Source organism: Falco cherrug, chromosome Z, assembly GCF_023634085.1.
Source record: "Falco cherrug isolate bFalChe1 chromosome Z, bFalChe1.pri, whole genome shotgun sequence".
Lineage (NCBI taxonomy): Eukaryota > Metazoa > Chordata > Aves > Falconiformes > Falconidae > Falco > Falco cherrug.
In genome coordinates, this window is record NC_073720.1 from 60,033,170 (window position 1) to 60,050,468 (window position 17,299).

The following is a 17,299-nucleotide window of genomic DNA, read 5'->3' on the forward strand; positions in this document are numbered from 1 at the left end:
GCTCCTTGGAGGTCTTTTATCTAAGTTCTAACCAATCTATCTTTTTAACATCTGTGATTTGATGATCATACAACAATATTTAATACACGCTTTACCCTACAAAATGAACTGGCTTTCATTGAGTATGTTTGGTGAGAAAGAAAAAAGACAGAAGAAAGAAAACCTTGTCCCTCACCCTTTCTGTCTGTGGGCACTCCCTCATTGCTCTAACATCTGAAATCAGTACCTCAGTAGAAAGCAATACAAGGCACTGGTCTTCCCACAGGACCTTATACAATATGCTCATGAGACAGCTTTCAAAGTTGCAGATGTGTAGTATGTCCTCCCCTCTTTTATATTTCTGCTGCTATTAGGATCTTAACAGCACTTGAATTTTTAAAGCACATGAATCCAAATCATCTTCTTTAAACTTATCTGAAAGACATTCATTCCCTTTGAAAAACTCAAACAAATGAGATCAGCACTTCCATGGGTTCTCTCTTCATTTTCATTTATGGATTTCTCCCGAGTCCCAAATTATTCCACAGCTTTTAATGCTCCCTTTGAGGAGCCTAAGAACTCTACCGATGTCAAAATCTATTAGACATTGGTGATTGTTTCTGCTTTCTTTTTAGCCGGACCAGCACTTGATTCTTCTGATGCTTTCTAACAGAAACCAGTCCTTTAATCTACACACTAGGCTAAGCATGAATTCCCTTTTAAAGGTCACCTTCCTTGTCTGTCTAATGTTATCAAACAAAAATATTTTTTTTAAGTACACATTTATCAAACCCTTTCAATTGCTTTGATTTCATCCATAACATCTAGAGTGATTCTGGTAAACCAGCCATCAAAGCAGGATTTGTAGTAGAGTGGCATGTCTGAGCCCACTGCTGTCAAAGTAGCATCAGTGTTTATGCTGATCAGATCTTGATTGAAAGGTTAATGGAAGACCTGGCAATAAACAATGTTTCCCCAAAAGGAAAGTGCAATTAACACACTAAAAATGTTTGTAATTCTCTCAGCATCCTTTAATAACACTCTTTAGTCAGCCTTCATTTTTTAGCTTTTGGTGAGAGCCAGGATGTCCAGAGAGAGAGAGAGAGTTCCAAAAGGGATCTTCTGACCTCATGTCTTCAAAAAGCAACAAGAAAACACAACACGAGCAGCACCTGCATTAACCAACACCTCCTGAATTGAAGACAGATGGCCTTTTTACACTTGCTGAGAGACAAGTCCCATCTTCACTTTCAAAACAAAATATCTGCTATTTAAGTCAACCATTTCAACAAGGAAAAAAAATTTTAATAACAGTCTAGCCTACAGAGTAAATACAATGACTCCACTGTCCCTGGTATAAGCTGAGTATGGCATGACAAGACTTACCATCAATCTGCTCTACTCATTTCTCCAGAGGTCACACAGCTCTCTAAAGCTAAAGTCCAAACTGTGCCCCAAGTCAAATCTTTGACTTTGAGTCCTGGTATTGACAGACTCAAGGGGAGGAAATACCCAAAGCAAGCCTTTTACAGCATATAAGTTATTGATACGAGGGGAAAAAAACATCCAAACAGGTGTTTTGCTGGAAGGTCTTCTCATACAATCATAAATTGTGTTCAGTGGAAAAAGCAAAATAACCTGTTCTCATGTATGGATAGTCTTATTTTGTCCTACAGAAAAATGTACCATGGGTATTGGTCAAGAAGCAAAATAGAGATTTAGCCAAGGACCTTGTGAGACAAGTAGCATTAGAAGAGTACAAAATGACCAACTGTCTGAACAAGCAGATACACAGGGTATGCGATGGGTGATTGCAAGAGATACCCACTCCGTATCACAATTACAAACAGAAGAACAGAAATTCCCAGAAATACAAAGTAATGCAATTAAATGGAAAGTAATTTATTCCCCATAACTGTAAGGACACTGTGAAGAAGAATCAGTATTAAGGGCATTGGTGAACATCAAGAAGCAATTCTCTTTTACATAAAGGCAACTTTAAAATCAGACTGACAGTGTCTTTACAATTATAGTGGCAAATGCATAGATAAAACATCCATTGTGCTTTCTTTGCATTTTCAAGATGGTATAATTTGCCCCTTACAATGAGGTCAGTTTGCTGGTTAAGAGATTTGTCTTTACTGGTATGACTGCTTACAGAGAAACCATATATTCTAAGCGTTGGAGGAAAAAAAAAAAGAAAAAAGTGTTTCTAAAGTATTACTGATTAAATATTACTGTGCTAACCCAGCTGGAATACAGTAACAAAAGAAACAGCTGACTTCCTCCAAAAAAAAAAGTAATGTAACCTAACCTAACCATTAGCCAAGCTGCCTACAGTAACCTTTGATTGATTCTAATACTCTCCAGGATGCAACTGAGCAGTCACAGTGGTTTCTTTAGGTTATCTCCTTTTCCAGCAGGGATTTCCTCAAACAAGTCAGACTCAAAGTCTGAGGAATACTGTACATATGCCCTCAGACAGCACCTCCTACCAGCAGACCTACAGTCAGTGGTATAGACTGCTGTACTGGCAACACCAACTGCTTCTGGACAGGCAGGATTTCCAGGTCTATAACAGGATGAAAAAAAAAAAAAAAAAAAGAGAAGTATAATTTTTGGGCAGGACTCACATTTACCCTTTCTGATAGGTCAAGATTGCAGTTCATAGTTTTTCTGTTTTGTGCTCCCATTACATCGATCTAAACCTCTGGCAAAAATGCAGAGATACCTAAATCAAATAATCACCTTACAGTGAGTTGTGTCTGTTCATGCAAAACATTGATACCCACTAATATTACACTGGTGCTCAAGCAAAAGCAATGAACTCTATGCAGCTGTTTAATACCATTTCTTGAGCACATGAAAAGTATCAAGTAACAGTTAATAAACTATAGTGTAAAGATTTCTCAGTAGTTTTCTCCTGTATAGTATCACAGGCTACTCAGCTTTGCCTCTATCAAATCCCCTTTCTTAATTCTGCTGTATTGAAACCAATCCTGAAAAAATAACAGCTGAGCTGGCAATCTGGGAAGCCATCCCAGGTTCTTAGTCACGGAAAGCTTTTGTTAGATCTGTGTTAACTTCCACAAAAAGAGGACAGTACCCTCCTATGCTAACTGCTGATTTGTACAGGGATATGCACAGTTCCTCCCTGTGAGTTGAGACTTCTAAACTCTGTCAATAATTCTTCATTAACAACCAAAAATCCTTACCATGACCACCACCAAGCAGTGGTAGTTCTGTGTCCATCCCCATCTCCAAAATTCAGTGGCTAGGCCACCTGGAGAAAGCATTCCAGTACAGGTTCTACTGCAAACATCTCAGGTGGAAAGGAGGGAACAGGAACGAGGCAACTTGATGATACTGATTCTAAAATATGCTTACAGCTTTGGGACAAAAAGCCAGTCACCCTCCCAAAAATTGACTTGGTCATGGAACATGGAATTGCATGGAACAGAGAAACTGCTAGAGGATTGCAAGAGAAACTAAAGGAAAATAACAGCACAAGCAAACACAAAACACTTAAACACACACTTCACAAAACATAGCAGAAGGGAGAAGAGAGGCTAAGTTCAGCTTAACTGTCATCAGATACTGTTACTCCCTCAACAAGACTTCAGCTACAGGACCTTAGTGGTAAGATGAGCTACCTACCTAATTAATAGGCAAAAGAAAGACAAAAAGAAGTGGAGGTATTAGAAACACTTTTTTCTGCTACTCTTTTTTTCCTTAAGATCTTTTGAATCAGAGAAGCTTCCAGAGGTGTGCAGATGGTTGTAGAGATGGTCCAGCTACCTGACAGCTGTTAGAGAAAAATGACAGCAGGATTCAAACAGTTCCATGGATTTTGGACCATGGTGAGGATGACTTCCAGTCACAGAGATGGAACAAGCTACCAGAAGAGAGATAATTTTATATTCAAAATTATGAAAAATCACAGGTTATCCTATAGAAGCAGCAGCTAAGACTGTTAGGGTGGAACACCATTTGAAGAAAAGCCCTCAGGAGGTAAGAGTCAAAAATTTCAGGAAAAGAAGGAAATAGTGCAGAGAAACAAGAATGCTAGGGAACAAATGCAAACCTGAAGAAAATCAAGGAAATAGGTAACAGCGGGTTCTCTAGCGATGTATTCTATGAGGAAAAGGAGTACAGGAGAGCTGGATGTTATTAAGAAGAAGGGTATATACAACCGTATGTACAACCTCATAAACTCAGTTTCTTAAGTTAATCACAAATTTAAGAACTATTAAAAGTATTATTTGCAACCATAATTACATCAAAGTCACAGAAGTATACTATCCTGGTGTGTTCAGGAGCAATATGGTTACAATGAAAGTTTCCTGAATTGACAATCAGCAGATGCATGCAAATAAATGGTGACAATGAATATATCGTGATAAAGATACATTATTAAAGGCAATACAAAAAAACAGCACAAGTATTTTGAAACAAAATGAGAAAGACACATGCATGAACTCAAACTAGAAAGAAACAGTAACAAAAAATGGTTACATAAATAAATCCCTGGTGGAAAATAGGATTTTAAAAAGATGAAACTAACTCTTTTCTCAGTAAGAATGGAGAAAGAACCACTTTATGTTTAGCTACATTAACCTAAAGCCCGCTAACTGCCAGCAAAAACCTCCAAGAGAACAGCAGAGCTGCAAGAGAACTGTGAGCAAGGGTAAACCTACCTGGCCATTCTGAGAAAAGGGTAGAAGCAAATATAAATTACAATAATAACAGTGACCAAACGACTAAATAAACAATCCATATAAAATCTTGAAGGACATGATAAAACCAGCATAGATTTTCAAGGATAAATCATGTCAAATACCAAATTATTTGATGGAATAACTGGACCTATCACTCAGAAAAAAGCATATGCTGCAGCTTAGTATCAGTACAACTTCTGACACTACACCAATGATACATAGTTTTCAAGAAAGAAAGCAATGTGGTCCAGCTTAAATTGACACAGGAGCTTGGTTCCGAAACCGCAGTCAGGACTCTGCAGTAATCCGTACTGATCCGGTTATAGTAATGTCTTAATTTTTTTTTATTTCAACAGCCCTGATGTATATTTGCCAAGTTGTTACTAGTATTTTATTGAACACTTAGCACATTAATAAAAATAAACCACACGCAATTAAAGTAATGAAAATTATACCTGTATTTTGAATTATCTAATTATATAACATTATACATTTTAGGATCTTTTTTTACCCCTTCCTTGCTTTTGTGTTTGTCTCCCCTTGCACAGTGTCCCACCTTAACCTGCGTACCCAAACCTATGCTCCCTTCTGAAGGACATTAAAATCACTGTTGTACCAGCAAATATTTAGGTTTTGCTTTCTCTATATTTCATTTGCTTCTGTTTCAGCAGTAGTATTATTTTGTCTGTTTTCAGGCTAATGTACACTGACCTGATGAGCACCTGTTAAGAACTAAGTAAAAATTGAGACTTTAGGTCATGATGTAATCTTTACTTTCCCAAGCCCACTACTGTGCAACCCCTAAGTAAATAAAAGTTAATTTTCTCTGAAAATATTTAATAACTTTTTCCTCTTTAAAAAGTAACTCAATCAGTACTTGTTGACTGCATGTCTGTGATGCTGACTCCTCTTCTTTAATGCAAATTTGATATCAGAAAGATATTTTTTCCTTGTATTTTCCTAGAATGAACATGCAAAGAAGGGAGATCCAAGTTCATCTAAGCAATATATGAAGGCAATGACATAACAAAGGAAAGTGGCATTTTCCAAACAATAGGTCAGAAAAAAAGACAGTGATTTTTCTCAGATTACTGCAGTTTCTAAAAATAATTGAAGCAAGAGGCAAGTCATGTTCTTAAAAGGTAAACTGCAAAGATTTTCAAAAAAGCACCAGACAGCAATTAAGCTAAACATCTATCCAACCACTTCTTATTTCTGTCTTTCCAGAGGTCTAGACTACACAAAGTATTTTCTAACCCTTAAACAGAATATACCAGACTGATGCTACATAGTGAGCCTTCCCTCTCCCCTGCACAGAGGACAAAGGTTTCAGATCTGCTGAGGAAAGGAAACCTTCCATGCTGAAGGAGTGATTTCTTCAACATGCAGATATAGAAAGGTAACAAGGGTGGTGTCTGCAGCCTGGACCAAAGCCTGTTTACAGTTTGGATGAGGAAACAAGGAACAACATCTCACCAGCTTGTTTCTTCAAGAAACTAAGATAAAAACATCCCAGGATGGACAACTCTCCCCTGAGAAGGTTTACCTGTAATTAACTTAGTGTACAGTGCTTCCCTGCAACTGTGGCAATGCCAACCTTGTTACTGCTCTCAGCAGAGTGAAACATGAAGGCAAAAAATAAATTACGGAAAAGAAGGAAAAGTGCTTTTGTGTCTCTGAAACGTGCCTAAAAATTTGATTTCAGTGAATACCAGGCCAGTAAGCTACTAGTACATGAACACCTATTTGCTGCTATTTTTTTGCTATTTTAACTTTCATTAAAAAAAAATAATTCCATCTAAATGCATTTGAATATCATAAAACTCTTCATATTTTAAAGCACTTTGGAACAATTATTTTGAAGGGAGCCCTTGACAGTTAAATGACTCCGTTAAATGAATGTTATAGAAGACACATAATGGTTTTTAGTGAAATATTGAATTTAACCACAAATGAAGAAAACCAGGCATAAGCAACCTGGGTGTATTTGAATAATAATGTCTTGCTTGAGAGTTCAATGGCTTTTGTATGTTTTAACAATGAAGCCATTAGCTAGACAGACCAAGCTGATATTTCTCATATTTTTTTCCTTCACTTTCATGTTTGGTTTTCACCTTTAGTTTCTTTCCTTTTTTTTCTTTTTTTAGAAAACAAATTTTTTTATTGTAGGTTGGGTTTTTTTTGTGGGGTTGGGTGTTTTTTTATGCTTGCAGCTACTGACGCCATCCCTGTGCTGCATTTTATTGTGATCATGCGATGGTAAAGATTGCTTTCCTTAGTTAAGTATTCCTGCTTGTTTTACTGATGATGCTCAGGAATGGAATAAAAAAACCCCAAAACCAACCAAAAAAAAAGGCACCAAAAATCCAGTGTTCCAAGGGGGCCTAGTATTAGAGTTTGAATGACACAAAACTCCTGTTGAAATTAACGGGAAGCTTTTGTGAGTTAAGTCCTGACAGAAGCAGGACTGGTTCTACACAGTGCAGATTTATTTATCCTACAACATTATCCACTTAACTCTGACAGATAACACAACTTCTCATAACCATATTAAAAAACAGTTTTAAGTAACATTTCAGTTTATTATTATTATTATTGTTGTTGTTATTGTACTTCAGCACAGGAACAAGGCACTGTTCTTCTGATGCTGAACCACCACTCATTAGCGGGTTTTATTTGCTGGAAGAAAAAGAAATGAATGGAAAACTATCCACTAGGAATGTATTTCCCTACAGATTACGAAAGGCAAAGAAAAATCTCAATGCTGAAGAAATGAGGCTGAAAAACAGGGATCACATATACTCAGTGAAATGAGGTGGAATGACCGTTTCACAGTAGAAAGGCCAGCTACACATATGAAGGCAGTATTTATTGGGATCTACAGTCTTGTCTAAAGCTTTCAACTCTCTAGTCTGACACTAAAAACAGGAAAAAAATACGTTGCTGAAGCGAGCAAACAAAACTTGTTAGGAGTGGAAGATTCAGGTACAAACCAAACTGATGAAATAAGATCTTTGCTGGAGGATTAAAGAGATGAGACAGCTGAAGCAGTATCAACTGCACAGTGGGGTCAGGGAATCAGTCTGCTTAACCCACTGTTTTTTAACCTCCCAGGTTTTTTTTACTTCCTTAGACTCAGATGTCGTCCTGCATCTCCACTGGGTGCCCAGAGCAGCCCTGATGGAGGCCTCCACGGAGGAGACCCTCGAGCCCTGGAAGGGTGCTCCCCGTTGCTTCAGGGAGCAAGTGGGAAAGTGCAAGAACCCATCCACCCTCCTCTGCTTGCCACCTGCTCCCACGGCACCCCCTGTCGCCCATGCTGACATCAACAGCTTGTCCAAGAAAAAGGCAGGAGGGGAAAAGGGGAGGAATTAAAAAAGGAGCCACTTGGTCTGATGCTAGAAGTATTCATCCTAAGTAAATATAACTATAAATACCACTGGACTACTGACATCAGCAGCTACACCACTTACAAACTTGGCAGACCCCACTTTCCTTGGGTGATAAATATTACAAAGAGTATTTCATCTGACCAAATAAGAAAATTCAGGAATTTCACATGCAGAAGATTAATTATTTTTTCTCATCTTTGGGGACAGCTTCCCTCCTACCCCTCTTGCCCCCTCCTCCTCCTCAGAGTGCTGGAATAAATGTAATAGTGCATTTTGCTCTAAAAGTCAGCCACGGTTCAGTGAACAAGGCTGCTATGCTATTTCATGTGAGAAAAGAAGCTGTGATTTAATCTTATTTTCACTAGCTAGATTGCTAGCTAATCTATCTGGGGATGGTTAAGTCTGCATTCACTGTAAGACATCTGCATTATATATGGTTTGGCCCGCTGTATTTGCACAAAGCCTAGGTGAAAAATTAGCTGGGTTTCTTGCACCTGCTGTGCAACAGTGGTAAATCTCTGTATACTCACAGATGTAGAAATATTCCCGGCCTGGCCTGAACTCAAATCCTAGTGAGAAGGGTGTGAACAGCTGGAATTTTTCCGAGAACTTCAATGGTCCATTCGGGGAATGTGGCCGATTACACTCCCACCTTTTGAACCCTTTGGAGGTGTGATCACAGGAGCTGTAGCCATCAAAGTTCACCATGTATAGAACATAGCGTTCGGTCTTATCTTCTGGCACTGAGTCTTCATAGTGAGGGCAGAACACATCCAGGTAGTCATTGATGCAGACATCGATGTGGTAGTCGCCCCGCTGGAATCTGAAATCACAGGAAGAGTTCAGACATAAGCACAGTTAAGTCAGGATGACCTTGTTGCAGGGTAATGTTCTCATAAGATGGGCATCACTAAAGGCACTTAATTTCACTCCAGCCATGCACATCGACTCTCAGAAATAACCCTTACAATTCACCAGAGCTATCAGAGACTGCTTATGCAGAACTATAATCATACGACCTTCTGGATAAAGGTTTTGCTCTCTTCTCTTACAAAATGAGTTGTTGCTAACACACCCCAAGATATAGGCTATCTTTCCCTATGGCTTATTGAATAAACAAAGAAACTGTCTGCTTTATTTGGTTGTATTTTGCCTTTTTTTTTTTTTTTAATTGCAGAAAGAAGCAAGAAGCAGCAAAGAAGCCAAAATTGTATCAGCCTCCCCAAATCAGTGTCTATATAAACATCTACATATGCATGCAAATAAATAACCCAAACAAATCCTCTTCTCTGAATCAGGCAGTAATCACCCCTGTGCTTATAGCTGATTTGACTGCAAGTACTTATAGTTACTACAAGAGCACAAACAGGTTTCCTCTTTCTTCATGATTAGCAGCAGTTTGTCAAGATGCAAAGAAAAGCCTGTACTGCTTTTTAAAGATATTTGAAAAGCAGTGCATCTCCTTTGCCAAAAATACACAGTGGAGACATTGCTCTCTGTTCAGATAAAAGGATTCTGGGATATGAATTATCAGCACTCAGCCTAATGTGACAGCTCTGAATGAGTGCCAGCTGAGAAATGCAGCGCAAGGCACGGGCCCAGATGCACTTTATTATTACTGTTGTTATTATCATTGAGGACTCCTTAGAGATGTGAGATTCTTGTTTTGTTGGGGGTGGAGAGGGTGTCCTTTTTCCTCCCCTCCACATTACACTTACATTACTTCTCTAACGCCTACCACAGTATCTGGATGAAACTATGGGAACAAATTCACTGCCTCCATGGGAGCTTATACCATGATGGATTTAATGATTCCATAAACCAGGTCTGTACGTCTATCAAACTCCCTGGGGCAGCCAAAGGAACCAACCACTGACCTACTCCACTTCAGGCTGACTGAGCTACTTGTAGCTTCTCTCTTTGACGGCTCCAGTTGTCAAGTGTACCACAGAGCAATAAAAAGGCCATGACAGATTTAACTATAATACTTCTTTTTAGCTGAGGGGCATATTTTAAACACCTGATGGGCTTGAAATCTGCCATCTGGATCCTTCTATCTAATTTCAGAGAAAAAGCAATGATCTGCTGGCCCTCCAAGGATAAATTCAGAGCTAACTACACCTTTTCATATCCCTACAATAATTTAACTTCAATAAAATAGCTTTTTAAAGACAAAAAACTGAACATGCATCAAAGCATGATGTATCTGTATAATTTCAGCCAGTGCACAGTCTCATGGCTCCATTCTGTAACATGGAAAAGTCTCTCTGTACCACAGTTCTTCCAGGAGAATTTACATGTATCTGAACTGTTAGTTAAAAATATACTTTTGCACACCAGTGCTTTCAAAAACTGTCACCTGAACAGGTACTATCAACACATTTACAAGAACATATTGTTTTCAAGTTGCTGTCTGTTCTCTGTATCAGTTAACAGTATGCCATTTCTTACAGGTAATGAAAAAGAGTATCTTCTAAATTATGACTAGAGAAGCCACATCCTGGCAACCATAGCTCTATTATTTTTTAGGGGGTTTTAATTACAGTTTTAGTAAGTAAAAATTAATATATATTTTATCTCTCTGTGTGTGTGCATGCTTTTTTTACAACCATGCAGATGACAGACAATATAATTTTCTCAAGAGATTCTCAAGGTTACCTCTTGTATCAGCCTGTGCCTTCACAGTAATGCCGGATTACGGTTTTGTGACAGAGACTATATGCTTTCACAACTACATTTACGTAAATGCAGACATTCAGGATCCGAGTGGTCTCCTTAACATCAGACTCTTACAGCCTTATGTGAACTGATCCTCCACATTCTCTCTTAAGTCAATGGAGAGAAACAGGAACTTCTCCAGTCCAACTCATCTGGCCTGTTTAGGCCCAAGGTAGGCTGGAATGAGATGGAGCACACTCCAGAGGCAGCTATCTTTCTCCTTTAACCAAAAGGAGAGTCTAGACAGACATTTCCCAGACACAGTCTGTGAACAGCTGAATTTGAAGGAAAGAATCCGACCACACAGTCTATGATAATGGAAATGATAAATACAAAAAGATAGGCAACTAAATTTGTGATCACACTTTAAATCCCTGTTAGCAATGAAATCAACCTTGTCATCTGCACCAGTGAGCTCTTTTACCGAACACTGCACACAGAGGTCATCTGACTCCCTGCTGCCAAAGTCCCCTATTGCGCTCCTGCGAAACCAGCGAAACCACAACACAACTGTCCTCTTTGATCACTGGTATTTTAGTAGATTCATTCTTATTTTTGCTTCCTTAAGTGCTGAAACACTTGAGAGTCTTCGTTCGCCCCAGCACACCCTTGCCTGTCAAACAGGTGGAAAGCAAAAACCAAGCAAATGCAAAAGCAGGTCTGCAGGCGAAGCGCACAACCAAGTCCTCTTTACCCCAGTATCCTTCCCTCCCAGCTCCCCTGCCCTCCCAATATTTTCATTCCAAAGTCATTCACTGTAGCCAGAAAGTGTTTACATTTACATGTCTGAAAAGGGAAGGAGGTGGTGCATATTTTAAGTGATCTAAACTGGCCTTTAACTGATACTCCTGGCACAGCGGTGACCCTGCTCCATGGAAAAATGTACCGAGGTATTTACCAAGCAGCTCTGAAATGAAGTCTCTTCACTCCATATAGTAACAGCAATACTGAAAAGAGATTATTAGCCAACTAAGAAGCAGAAAGCTGGTATTTATTTCTCCTCATGTAATATCTTAAAGAAGTCAGTAATCAAAACCTCAGCATGCGTACTGAAGAGTTGTAGAACTAATTTTGTTTTTCCAAAAGGGGCTACAACATGTCCAGTGTGCCTCCTGGAGCAAACTGAGACCATTCTCGCTTCTCTCTAGCTACAAGGCAGTGTGTTGTATTTACCTCTTGAAGAGGAAACACAAAGACCTCTAATGTGAACAGAAAGGCAAGGGATGGCCATGAACAACTCACAAAAAAATCCATCAGTTCATACTCCTCAAAGCCATTAGAGGAAACAGTTCAGAAACACACTTCCAAGAATTTAAAACCACAACAGAGAGAAAAGCACTTAACATTTACAGGCTGAAACCCTCTTATAAATAGTGTAATGTCAGGTATTAGAGTGAAACAAAAGTTCCACTTCAAATGAAAGCGTCTATCGATGTGTACCAAAGCCACCTACATATATTAAGGAACACAACATATAAAGGGAAGGTGGAATCCATTAACAGATTGGTGGAGATAACCAGAATAACAAGTCTCCTGTTGTCTGCATTTAAGGTTTAATGAGTTTGTCCCTTTTTGCACTCCCACTCAGAACAGAAAGCTTGTTTTCCAACACTCTCTAGTAATGCTACTCCTGTGTTTTTCCTTTTCTAGGTTAGGTCTTCCAGCTGTTCTGGCAGATCCTCATCTGGACTCCCATGCCCTTCTGAAACCATGCAGTGATCAGGGTCTTCATAGAAATCCCACTACAAGGAAAAAATCAGTCCTATCTGGATTTTGCATAAAAGAACATTGTGTTGTGGTAGAAACCAGCCCAAAAGGCTTCTCCAAAACTCTGAGAGGATCTACAAACCTTTTAGCAATAATGTCATTTGTGTCTGTGCACTCTGGCTTACAGACAGCAAAACACAGCTATTCCTCAAATATAATGAACCTTTTTTTTTTGTCAGGTGGCATTCAAACAGTGTCTTGGAAATGTGCATACTACAAAGCTAGCTATTGGGCAGTAGGGCTTTAAAAGTCACTTTGAAAACAGAGGTGGATAGTAAAAGTACCTTCTAAACCTAAACGTTTCCATAACCAACGAACATCAGCTCGCTACACAAAACTCGCATACTGTTTCCAGCAAAGACAATCATGTGGATGTTTCTGTGTCAAGTGCCAGCGATGACATTTCCATGTATTGAGGATGCAGAGAAAGAACTTCATGGCAATTTTAACCACAGAAACACAAGACTAGCAAAACATTTCAAAGTAATTAATGTCTTCTGTGTTCTGTTTATCCATTAACACAAGTGAAAGTACACAGTCTGTGTGCATGTTTCTCTTCATCATTTTAAGCCCATCTGAAGCATAAGTGGCTTGTCTTGAATTTAATAACTTTGCTGGTCACTGAAACAAGTGATGATTTGTTTAAACAGATATTTAGAATGCAGTAACAGTGTTGTTTGCTTGTTTCTTGTTTCTTTCTTCCTTTCTTGCTTGGAATAAGCACTATAAAAATCCAGGTTAAGAACAGCACAAATAACACTAATTGACCATTACCATTTAGATAGATAAAAAAATGCAATAGCTTCTGCTTGTTGCCTCCCATACCAATCTTATTAGTTATATTCTATCACCCTTCCTGCAAAATTGACACACCAGATGCTCTGCTTCAAGGTAAGTGTACTGGAAAATTTTGCTTTTACTATGTCAACCTTTCTTTATTTGGAGTCTGTTCTGTCAAATGTATGTGGCAAGGCTTCATTGTGAACCAGAAAAGACTTCAAATAACTGCTCCAACAATGATTTACAAAATTCTGGTCTTCAGTCGTGCATTAGAAGGGATCAGATGCAAATCTGCTGCCTGGAGCCTGCACAGCCTGTAACACCAATGCACAGAGGACACTGCCATTGCTAAACACCTTACACCAGCTGCCTTGCTCTCAAATTGCAATCTGAAATGCAAGGCAACATTAACAAAATTCACTGAATTGATTTATTCTTGGGGTAAATACAAACTATAATTACCCATAGTTCTCCAGAAAGAGCATAGCAAAAAGTTACTTGTTCTGTTCCCCAAGTAAAAAAAGGCTTCTCTGAGCAGCACATGTCCATACCCCTGTAACTGCTGCTCACCCAGCTCCTCCTTTTTGCTTTCACAGCCACTAAGCCATTTTAACTAAATTTAACGGAGATTGAGAGGTCCCAGATAGAAGTCCATTCATACAAGCATCATGAAAAAAGCAGCCAGATCAGAAGATCCCATAAATATACCAAAAGGCTGAAGCACCAGTAGGTTAAATATTTCTATTAGAATATAGAAACGACTGCCAGCAGATTAAATGTTATTGGAATATAGAAACACCTCTCACAAAAGTACTAAACACAGGAAAAACTTCAACTGGAAGAATACGTAAATAGATTGGAAATTAAGTTTATTTCTATTAGCTAGTTATGAAACTATTTGCTAAAATTATTAATAACAGAGGAATGAAAATAGTGTAGGTATTTGCATATGCAATAATACACAAAACCCAAACATTTTCTGGAAAATGTTAACATCCTTTAAAAGAACAACATATAAATTGCTCTTAGGATGTGGTGAAGTCAGTTATTTACCATTCCACACTACTGAGCTTGCTCACAAGCTTTTGCCTCTGTTTAGGTGACAAGTGCAGCACATTAGGCTATTCCACTCAACTCACAAGCTGTGGCTGGAACACAGCAGGGTAACTTGTGCCTCGTCATTCTTTTACACAGTTCAAGCAAGCCCCCACATTTCAAATAACTTAAAACCGTTAACTGTGATGGGGGAAATCATGCGGTTGTTAAGTATCTGAGGGGTTGTGGGATTAAGTGTACCATTTTACTGCAGATAATTTTAAAAATGCTATTTCTGTGCTATGCAAAAATAACCTCTTCAATGCTTTTCTGCTCTTTTTACTGGCTCTGTCACAACATTTAATAAACTCTGTTCCCATAGCTCTGCTGACATCAACAATGATACTGATGCACAAACAATGAAGTAATCAAAGAGCTATTTTAATTTTAGCTCTATTCAAACCAAAAGAAAATTCAACGTTTTCCAGATGCTAAGAGAAGTGGGTTTGCTAACAGTAGCAAGCCAGTGATATTTTAGATCTCTAGCAGGATATTGCTACCCAAGCAAAAAAAAAACTCCTGTAATATACAGGAGCTTTCTATGACCCTTCAGTCCTTAGGTTACAGTTTCACAAGTTAAGACAAGTTCAAAACACCACGAGAAAACACTACGTAGGAAGCAAAATACTGACTGACAAAACAAAGGAGAAACAACTAATCAAGGCTGTTGTTCAAAAAAACACTATTCAAAAATCATTCCTAGAAAAGACTGCAAGTTAAATACACAACGTAGAAAGAAACTTATTCTCTTGTCATTAAGTCCTCTATTCAATTACCATTTATTGGAGTAATTAAACACTGGGAAAGGATGCCAGGCTAATTGTTAGATTATGATAATTACACAGCTTTGCTGTGTGCTACAGCTGATCAAAATAAGATGCGGTCACATGCTCTCAGCTAAGGCTTCTCTGCAATCACCGGGCTTCCATGGGAAACTTATTACTATAATAAGGCCACTTATTACTAGTTCATTATCAATCTTCATTTTACTCTCCCACCCACTCTGCCAGAACAAGCCTCCCAAAAGGTTGCGCCCAGGTCTCTGCCTTCAGCTGGCTGCCTTCCATCACAATTACACAGCTGAGCAGAATCAGGCTCCTGCACTTGAAAGAGTTCATCAGACTTCAAATTACTGTTTCACAACTGGCTGCAAGAGCCTATCACATTTCTTCAAAGAGCTGAGCCATCCTCCTGCATTTCACTTCATATACATCTGTCAGAGATCTTACCTTCCTCTCTTATTCCTGCTTATGTCCCTCTCGCCTGGAAGATCTTTCACACTGCTTGGATGGGTCCGAAAGCAAAAACCACAAACAAATGAAAATCAGCAAGAACAGAGTCAGTTTTATGTGACTTGTCTCCCTGGAGAATCTCATGTCTTTAGCCCTTCTTATCAGCCAACAGTACAAGACAGACATTGTGCCTTCCTGTTCGGAGGGCTGGGTTTTTTCTTGTTAAATAACAGTTTCTGATCAGTTACCATTGTATCTGGTACTTCATACTGCCTATTTAAATGAGACAAATGATCTGCTATAGGGACTAGAACATGGGAAGAAATGTGAAACAAGTAAGTTTGAGCTAGCATTTAGGTTTTTAAAGAAAAGAACTCATTAAGTACTGAGCAGCTGTGAAGAATCAAGCTATTGAAGTTTACAGGTATCCTGCAGGTGACCAACTTTTAATTCTCCTAACTTCCAGAACCAAGAAACTTCCTCAAAACCCGTCTGGTTAAAAGTCTTTGACTTTCTGGAAAATAAAATAAAATACAAATTTAAAAATCTCCACCTTTTTTTTTTTTTAAATAAAATCTGATTGTTGGAAACTTCCTAATGTTCCCTCAAACACACCCTTTGCAAAGAAAGCCTGCACTCAGAAGGAAGGGGATTCTACAGGCAAAATCAAGGCAAAAAAGACTGCAAAACACAGAAGGAAAGGACTAGATTTGAATGGGAAAAGGATATAGCCTATTTAAAATGTAAGAGTTCTCTGAATGACATGTTGTTTTAATTCCATTAACCTGAAAGACCTGAAATACCTTTTTCTCTGATTCTGTTGCTGAACAAAAAATTCAGTTGCATCATAACAGTTAGCAATGACACTGAATTTAAAGTATAGACACATCTTTTATTTATTTTTATGCTTAAAAGCTCTTTAAGAAATAAATTCTGCAAAACCGTGTTTACTCCACTTACTGTTAATAATTTTATCCTTACAGTCATAACTGTTTTCATTTGTACAGCTGGGTCCTGTATTGGCTTTTTATAGCTGGCACTGCAGAAAGATATATGTTCAATGATAATGCAAACATTAAAAAATAGAAACTAATTGCTCTTCCCTGAGAAGATACGAGGGAGGGAGGGAATAAACAAATCAACATTTATTTCCCACCTATAAATTGGAGTACTCCAGAGATTCTCAAGTACTCCAACACCCTCACGCACTTAACTTCCCATCATTCTGCACCTCCTAATCGATGAGCTGGACATTTTTCATTCTGTTTATTAAAACTGTTTCCTCAGACTCTGTATTTGTAAAATGTGTTCAAAGCTGGCACACATGACTTTCACCTGATCTCTCAGAATTTCTCTTTTGCTGCAACTTCTGACGTGAAGCATGCATTGCATCTTGGGGGCTTGGGTGACACAGTCATGCAGTGGATGATAAGGGTGATAAAGTGGTTCAACATGTCACAGCATTGCTCCCAAAGAGGTTAGGCTCTCATTCTCAGCTGTCCCAGCTCTGATAGCTTTAATCCCCATGACTACAGACTCTACCTGCTTATTGATTTTCTATTGCTGTGGGCATTTAACTTGTAGAGATGGATGAAGAGTGAAGGAGGGAGGGGAAGGT

The 17,299-nt window shown here is 38.6% G+C and overlaps 1 protein-coding gene across 1 annotated transcript in view; it reads right to left on the reverse strand.

Moving 5' to 3' along the window:
* Positions 1-17,299, reverse strand: part of EFNA5 (ephrin A5) — a 214,744-nt gene that overhangs the window by 33,202 nt on the left and 164,243 nt on the right. Inside the window, exon 3 of the mRNA XM_055699591.1 lies at positions 8,620-8,912. Coding sequence (XP_055555566.1) covers positions 8,620-8,912 — 293 coding nt within the window. The remainder of the gene's footprint in view (positions 1-8,619; positions 8,913-17,299) is intronic.